Source organism: Crinia signifera, unplaced genomic scaffold (assembly GCF_055691185.1).
Source record: "Crinia signifera unplaced genomic scaffold, ASM5569118v1 HAP2_SCAFFOLD_720, whole genome shotgun sequence".
NCBI lineage: Eukaryota > Metazoa > Chordata > Amphibia > Anura > Myobatrachidae > Crinia > Crinia signifera.
Window position 1 is genome coordinate 18,795 of NW_028142622.1, and position 9,078 is coordinate 27,872.

At 43.5% G+C, this 9,078-nt stretch overlaps 1 protein-coding gene across 1 annotated transcript; it reads left to right on the forward strand.

Moving 5' to 3' along the window:
* Nucleotides 1–7,612: 7,612 nt before the first annotated feature.
* Nucleotides 7,613–8,800, forward strand: LOC146056013 (general transcription factor II-I repeat domain-containing protein 2B-like). Its single transcript, XM_083168344.1, has one exon. The coding sequence runs from the start codon at nucleotides 7,613–7,615 to the stop codon at nucleotides 8,798–8,800; it is 1,188 nt and encodes a 395-aa protein (XP_083024470.1).
* The last annotated feature ends 278 nt before the right edge of the window (nucleotides 8,801–9,078 follow it).

Sequence of the window (9,078 nt, forward strand, 5' to 3'; positions counted from 1 at the left end):
AGTGTCCTGTTATCATACCGGGGGAGCAGCCTGTGTGTCCTTTTTTAAACAGCAGGAGCAGCATGTGGTGTCCTGTTAGTATACAAGGGGAGCAGCCAGCGGTGTCTTTTTATTATACAGGGGGAGAAGCCTGTGGTGTCCTGTTATCATACATGGTGGCAGCCTGCAGTGTCCTGTTATCATACCGGGGGAGCAGCCTGTGTGTCTTTTTTTAAACAGCAGGAGCAGCATGTGGTGTCCTGTTAGTATACAAGGGGAGCAGCCAGCGGTGTCTTTTTATTATACAGGGGGAGAAGCCTGTGGTGTCCTGTTATTATACATGGGGGCAACCTGCGGTGTCTTTATCATACAGGGGGAGCAGCCTGTGGTGTCCTGTTATCATACAGGGGGAGCAGCCTGTGTGTCCTTTTTTAAACAGCAGGAGCAGAATGTGGTGTCCTGTTAGTATACAAGGGGAGCAGCCAGCTGTGTCTTTTTATTATACAGGGGGAGAAGCCTGTGGTGTCCTGTTATCACAGCCACCTATGCCCAGCTGCTGACCACAGCCAACTTCACTCAGCAGCTGACCACAGCCACCTTCGCCCAGCTGTTGAACACAGCCACCTACGCCCAGCTCCTGAACACAGCCACCTACGCCCAGCCGCTACTGCTGACCACAGGCTCCTGTGAATTGCACCTGAACCCAGCCTAAGGTATGCAATTCTTAACCTGCTGCCTTTCTTTCTCCCACTGTATATCACTGCTGTCCTTCTACTTATCCCTGCTGTCACTATCTCTCTCCCACAGTGTCTTCTGCACCACCACTACCAGTCACAGACTCCTCTTCCCAGCTGCTGACCACAGCCACCTTCGCCCAGCAGCTGACCACAGCCACCTTCGCCCAGCTGTTGAACACAGCCACCTACGCCCAGCTCCTGAACACAGCCACCTGCGCCCAGCCGCTACTGCTGACCACAGCCTCCTGTGAATTGCACCTGAACCCAGCCTAAGGTATGCAATTCTTAACCTGCTGCCTTTCTTTCTCCCACTGTATATCACTGCTGTCCTTCTACTTATCCCTGCTGTCACTATCTCTCTCCCACAGTGTCTTCTGCACCACCACTACCAGTCACAGACTCCTCTTCCCAGCTGCTGACCACAGCCACCTTCGCCCAGCAGCTGACCACAGCCACCTACGCCCAGCTCCTGAACACAGCCACCTACGCCCAGCCGCTACTGCTGACCACAGCCTCCTGTGAATTGCACCTGAACCCAGCTTAAGGTATGCCATTCTTAACCTGCTGCCTTTCTTTCTCCCACTGTATATCACTGCTGTCCTTCTACTTATCCCTGCTGTCACTATCTCTCTCCCACAGTGTCTTCTGCACCACCACTACCAGTCACAGACTCCTCTTCCCAGCTGCTGACCACAGCCACCTTCGCCCAGCAGCTGACCACAGCCACCTTCGCCCAGCTGTTGAACACAGCCACCTACGCCCAGCTCCTGAACACAGCCACCTACGCCCAGCCGCTACTGCTGACCACAGCCTCCTGTGAATTGCACCTGAACCCAGCCTAAGGTATGCCATTCTTAACCTGCTGCCTTTCTTTCTCCCACTGTATATCACTGCTGTCCTTCTACTTATCCCTGCTGTCACTATCTCTCTCCCACAGTGTCTTCTGCACCACCACTACCAGTCACAGACTCCTCTTCCCAGCTGCTGACCACAGCCACCTTCGCCCAGCAGCTGACCACAGCCACCTTCGCCCAGCTGTTGAACACAGCCACCTACGCCCAGCTCCTGAACACAGCCACCTACGCCCAGCCGCTACTGCTGACCACAGCCTCCTGTGAATTGCACCTGAACCCAGCCTAAGGTATGCCATTCTTAACCTGCTGCCTTTCTTTCTCCCACTGTATATCACTGCTGTCCTTCTACTTATCCCTGCTGTCACTATCTCTCTCCCACAGTGTCTTCTGCACCACCACTACCAGTCACAGACTCCTCCTCCCAGCTGCTGACCACAGCCACCTTCGCCCAGCAGCTGACCACAGCCACCTACGCCCAGCTGCTACTGCTGAGAATTGCACCTGAACCCAGCCTAAGGTATGCAAATCTTAACCTGCTGCCTTTCTATTCTTATTCTCTCTCTCTCTCTCTCTGAATTTTGGCTAATTCCGTGGAAATTTTGGCTATTCTGTGTGGTACAATGTGAATTCATCCCTGGTATCATAATGTGAATTTTTTCTCATACCGTGTGGCATAGTGTGAAATTTGTCTCATATCGTGTGGCATAGTATGAATTTTGTCACATACTATTTGGCGTAATGTGAACAATTTTGGCTAATTCTGTGGTGATTAATTTGAATTTTGGCTCATGCTATGTGTAGCATGATGTGAATTTTGTCTCATTCAATGTGGTATGCGGAGAATTTTGGCTCAATCCATGTGGCATAATGTGTAAGGGGCACTAATTTTTTGAAAAATATTTTTATTAAACACTTTCATGTACATTATGAAATGTTTTGTTGTAACAATTGAATAACAATTCAATAAAAAGAAATTTGACATCACAATTTTGACATTGACCGTTAATTTCACATTATTCAGTTTTCCTTTTTCCGTCACAATCGGGGTGTATGAATAGTTATTTCTGTTCAGATTTTACACTTAGACATAGCATAACAGTCAGAGTTTTTCTTTTTTTCCTCCTTCCTACATAGTGATGTTTTGGTAATTCTTTAATATTAACAATATTATGAATTAATTATAAGTACAAGATGTTGAAATAAAAATAACATAAGAAAAATTAAAAATAAAATAAAAATTCAAAAATCGGATATTGTGACCCTACCAGCAGACTTTCAAAGGAGGATTCAAAACACCTTGCAATGCACGGAGTGGTATGAGACGAGGAGGCTGCTGGGAGATCCACCAATAGCAGTTGAGTAGGGGCGGGAATCTCGGGTATAAACCTTGTACAAAATAAAAAGGGTCTTGCTATTGTTGTCCGATGATGAGGGATTTAGGTGGAGGGAACCTTCACACACAGAAACATACAAAGAAATAACTACCAAAAATTCTCAAGAGACGTTTCATGGTTACTCATATATTGCCTTTTATTGGAGAGATGTGCAGAGGACATTCTTGAATTCTCGAATTTTCAGATTTTGGATATTGTTAAATAACAAAGCAATGTAATTGTTTGAAATTTACTTGTAATACTGTATGACTAATTTGTAATTACTGCAATGTCTAGATATGTAAATGTTGCAATGCATTACGCAATAAAAAGAATTAAAAAAAAAAAAAAAAATTCAAAAATCGGAAGAAGTCCGGATGCGGACCTGTAAAATCAAAAAGGTGTGCTCCTCTCTCTCTCGCCTCCCCCCCCCCCCGCCCTCGCCGACCCCCGAAAGGGAAAATAGTGTGAGTAGTGGATAAAATAAAAATTAAATAAAGAAGAAAAAATGTCAAAGTGGGGGAGCTATGTCACAGTCACAGGGTGATCCTCGGCTATTGTACGTAACAGGTACCAGGATGTGTCCTTTAGACTCTTGTGAATTTGTTGCCTCACTTCTAGGGATAGTGTTGCTATGTAGCTTTCCCACATTGAGAAGAATTTTTTGACCTTGGATTCTTTATTTAAAGTGGTCTCGACCCAATCCATTCTAAAAAGATGGAAAAGTTTATGTTTAAATAAGGGGAAGGTTGGGGAGGACGTTGAAGTCCATTCCTGTAGTATGGTTTTCCTTGCGGCTGCACTAATGGCCAGCAATAGGTCTCTGCAGCCTTTTGTTACTCTTAGGTCTGAGGGGATTACGCCTAACACTGCCCAGTCGTCTACGAATGGGACGTAGTTTACTAGGTGTGTTTCTGCATATCTTTTTACTTGGAGCCAAAAGCTTCTGACCATTGGGCATGACCAGAAGCAGTGGTAAAGGTCTGCCTCAAGTTCCCCACATCTATAGCAAGCGCTCGAATTTGTTCTGCCCATTAAGTGGCTCCGGTGGGGTGACAGGTAGGCTCTGTGATATACTGTATGTTAAGGAACATCTCGACATACGAAGCTGAGGGTAATGTTTTGCAGGATTTTAGGAGGAATTTCATTAGGTCATCTGTGTCGTATTGTGGGAATTTTTGTGTCCATTGGGCTATGCCTTGTTTGCTGGTTGTATAGTCTAGAATGATTTGGAAGTGTTGATAATAACAGGATATGGCTTTTTTCTCTAGGGGTGGTTGTAGTAGGAGTGTATCTATGGTGTTGTTCCAGTCTTTGTCTGAGAAGTTACGAACTACCGTGGAAGTATAATGTTGGGCTTGTAGGAAGGCCAGAGGGTGTCCCGTTAGGCATGGGAATTTTTCTGTCGCCTCTGAAAAGGTTAAAGGTCTACACGCTGTTCTGTCGATCAATGATCCAATGCCTGTGACTCCCCCCACCCTCCATATATTGAATGGGTATGTGGCTGCCCCTTCCTGGAAATCTGTATTATTTATGAATGGAAGATGTATTGATTTGTGGGAATTTAGGCCTGCTTGGCTTCTGATCCAGTGCCATGTTTTTTTTGTACTCCATATCAGGGGGTTTTCTTGTGACTGTTTGGGGACCTCCTGGTCATGGAGGTGTAGGAATGACAGCAGGCATTTTCCCGGTACCATCTCTCTTTCCAGGGAAGTGCACGTATAATGTTCTGTCCCTGCTAACCAGTCTGAAAGGTAGCGGAACATTGTGGCTTTATTGTATTGCCTAATATCCGGTAGGCCCAAGCCACCATTCCATTTGGGCTGTTGTAGCTTTATTAGGCCTATTTTGGGTCTGCCACTGTTCCATATAAACTCTCTGACGTTTTTATTGAAGATTTTAATGTCTTTTGGGGAGATATACAAGGGCAATCCCTGCAGGAGGTACATTATTCGTGGGAAAGTTACCATTTTGATTAGGTTTATTCTCCCGATGTAGGAGATGGGTAGGTTTTTCCAGTTTTTTAGCTCTTCGTAGATCTGTTGGAATATGGGGGCGTAGTTTAATTTATAGAGTTGTCCTAGATGTCTGGGGATTTGTGTGCCTAAATAAGTAAATGAATTAGTGGCCCAAGCAAATGGTACACTTTTAGTGAAGTCAGTGGGTAGAGGGTGCGATGCCAGGGAAAGTGCCTTGGATTTTTGCATGTTGATTGCGAAGCCCGATATTTCTTTGAAGTGATTGAATAGATGTATAATGTGATGGAGAGACTCCGTCGGGTTGGAAATATATAGTAGGATGTCATCCGCAAATGCGGTGAGCTTCACAACCCTGGATCCGATTGCTATGCCCTTGAAGATGGTGTCGGCTTCTAGGAGGCGTATAAATGGGTCCAGAGCTAAATTGAATAACAGGGGCGATAAAGGGCAACCCTGGCGGGTGCCCCTCTGCATCTCTATTGGGTCGCCAAGGGTACCGTTTACCATGATTCTAGTTGTGGGGGATTTATATAGATACTTAATAAAGTCTATCAGTGTTGTGTTGAAGCCTCTGTGTTCTAAAGTTTGGAAAAGGTGGGGCCATAGCACTGTGTCAAAAGCTTTTATGGTGTCGAGGCTTAGTAGAATATTGGTATGAGTGTTGGTTAGGGAAGATGATGCTACCGCTGCTATGGCTGTTCTTATGTCTTTCACTGAGTGTCTTCCACGGATAAATCCTAGTTGTGTTGGCGTGAGAAGATCAGGGAGTACCGTTTGCATCCTATCCGCTATGATTTTGGCTAGTAATTTTATGTCTGTGTTTATTAGACTAATGGGCCTGTAGGACTCTACTAATTGAGGATCTTTTTGTGGTTTGGGTAACAATATGGTGGTCGTGTTTGTTAGATGTGGGAAAGGGGTATGGTGTGTGAGGAGGTTGTTAAACAGGTCCGTGAGTGCCGGGGCTAGTTGGTGTTGAAGGAGTTTAAAGTATTCATTTGATAGGCCGTCTGGGCCAGGGGATTTTCCCAGATGAGAAGAAGTGATTGCCTTTAAAACCTCCTCTAGGTGTATAGGTTCTGTTAGTATGTCGCTTTGTGATGGGGTTAGCTTTGGGAGGTGTAATTGGTGAAATAAATCTGCTTGGTTTGCTGTGTCTGTTGTGTGGTCTCTATACAATGTTATGAAGTATCTTTCAAATTCTGCGAGTATGTCAGGGGTGTTGGTAGATAGTTGTCCGGACTGTGGGTTGCGTATTGCCGTGACATATGTGCGTTTATGTTTAGGTCTGGACATGTTGGCCAGCAGTTTGCCTGTTTTATTACCCCACCTAAAGAATTTTTGTTTTGTGTAGAGTACGTCTTTTTTGGCCTGTTCCAGTAGGTGGGTGTCTAGGAGCTGTTTCGTTTCTTGGTATTTAAGTAATAAGGATAAGGGGCACTAATTTTAAACAGAATGTAAAACAGATTTCATGTTTGCAGAAAAATCGTCGACATGTAAAAACTCTCTCTCTCTCTTTGTAATGTATACGGTCACCATTTCTGACCTACAGCCTATTTTTTATTAATTGCATTTTGAAATTGTTATCATAGTATGCATTTTGCTCTGTGAAAATGAACTATGTGACAGTATAGCTTAGCAATGTTGACTATAAACAAATTAAGAAAAGCTAGTGATGTCAATGGTGTAGCCACCGTTGCTTGTTGTCGCTGTGTAGCCCAAGGCATAAAGGACATTTACCCAGGTTACTGTAAGGGCCTGCCATTGCGGCACAGTGCCCTTACTGGCATTTGGCCCTTATACCCCACCAGGTTACCTGCCTCTCAAACCTGATGTACAGCTTTATACATGCTAAGATTCTTTGGTAGGCTGCTGTGCTTTTATGTGGATTGTTTTTTGTGTGCAATAGTGAACTTGTGCCATATACATGATAGATTGATAATAGTCTGCAGACCTAATTTAAACATTTTTGATAGCGTATGAATGTATTTTATTTTCTATGAAATTGCAGAATATTCCAAGCATCTTTAAACATGGAAAAGAAAACCCAAAATAAACGTAAATACGAGGATGAACACAGAACATTCTTAACGGAATGGGAAAACTTGTATTTTTTCATAGATCACAAAGGCAAACCCCTCTGTCTGATATGCCAGACTGCACTAACACACTTCAAGTGTTCAAATCTTCAACGTCATTTTAGCACACATCATGCTAAAATGGACGAGGAATTCCCTATAGGTACTGAACTACGATCTCACAAGGTAAAAACTTTGAAGGGTCAAATTGCAAAACAAACACAAGTGTTCCAGAAATTTTCCAAACATTCTGAGACAGTTACACATGCCTCTTATAAAGTTGCTTGGAATATTGCCCGTGCAAAAAAACCTTATAATGAAGGTGAATTTGTTAAAAAATGTCTCACAGATGTAGTGTCCATCCTGTGCCCAGAAAATATAGCTCTGAAAAAAATGGTTTCAGACCTACAACTCTCACGACATACAGTTGAGCATAGAATATCAGACATAAATGTTTCTGTTGAATCTCAATTAACTTCTGATCTTCAAAAATGTGAATACCTCAGCATTGCACTAGACGAGTCTTGTGATGTCCAGGACAAATCTCAATTGGCAATATTTGTACGGACTGTTTCAAAGGATTGTGTAATCAAGGAAGAACTCCTTGATATAATGCCTTTAAAAGACCGAACCCGGGGCATTGATGTGAAAGAAACACTGATGGATGTTATGGCAAAATCAAAGTTGCCTATATCAAAGCTTACAGCAATGGCAACTGATGGGGCACCATCCATGGTTGGATCTGTGAATGGCCTTGTGGGACTGTGCCGGGCTGACAAACAGTTCCCTGACTTCTGGACGTTTCACTGCATCATCCATCGGGAGCAACTGGTATCTAAAAAGTTACATTTGGATCACGTAATGGATCCTGTCCTAAAAATAGTCAATTTTATTCGCACACATGCTCTCAATCACAGACAATTTAGGAATCTCATTGCTGAGCTTGACCAAGGTCTTCCAGGCGACCTGCCACTTTACTGTACCGTAAGGTGGCTTTCAAAAGGTAAAGTCTTATCTCGTTTTTTGGAACTTTTGAACCCTGTGAAGATTTTTATGGAAGCAAAAGGAAAGGAATACCCTGAGCTGTCAGATCCACAATGGGTTTTAGACCTGGCATTTCTTGTGGACATGCTGCGGCATCTCGACAGACTCAACCTGGATCTTCAAGGGAAATTCAAGATACTGCCTGACATGGTGCAAAGTATATTTTCTTTTATCAGCACACTCAATTTGTTCAATACTCAACTTCAAAAGGGAGATCTAACACATTTTCCTTTACTGTTAAAGGAAAGTGAACAAGTACCTGATATCTTAAAAAGTAGCACAGCACGGTATGCAATATTGACTGAAGAACTTAAAGACAGCTTTCTGGAAAGATTCCATGATCTACAGCTGAAAAAACCTCAGATTAGATTCCTAGTTGACCCTTTCAATACGGATGCCAACACTTTGAAAGCCCCTTTAGTCACAGATGAAGCAAGTACACAGATTGAGATGCTTGAATTTTATGAGGATGACCGACTTAAATCTGTCCTGAAAGATGGAACAATTGAGTTCTGGAGAACTGTACCAATGGAGAAATACCCCAATGTCAAATGTGCAGCACTCAGACTTTTATCAATGTTTGGTTCTACTTACCTTTGTGAGTCTTTTTTTTCTACACTAAAACAAGTTAAATCAAAGCATAGATCTGTTCTAACAGATACACATGTAAGAGAATTACTGCGAGTAGCGACAACCGCATATGACCCAGAATTTAAAAAAATGATTGATAACAAGGACTGTCAGAAGTCTCACTAAGAAAAAGGACAGCAGGGGACGTGGCATGACCGAGCTTCTGTGGACGCAGGGTAAGTGAACTTCACCGAAAATTTGAAAAATTATCCTGCCTGGGAGACCATAGGCACCCCACACCTACTCACCGGTGCTCCTAAAGCTCCCCTGCACTTTACAAGTTGTTCACTTGGTAACTGCCTGGTGTACCCTCGTTGTCTTTTAGTACTGGCATCCTGTGTGTGTGCTATCATTTATTTTAGCTACTCTGATCCTTATGCACAATAGGCATCTATGCCTTTCTA

Excerpts from the sequence above, each read along its gene's own strand:
- LOC146056013 (XM_083168344.1), top strand. The coding sequence starts at position 7,613 with ATGCCTTTAAAAGACCGAACCCGGGGCATTGATGTGAAAGAAACACTG.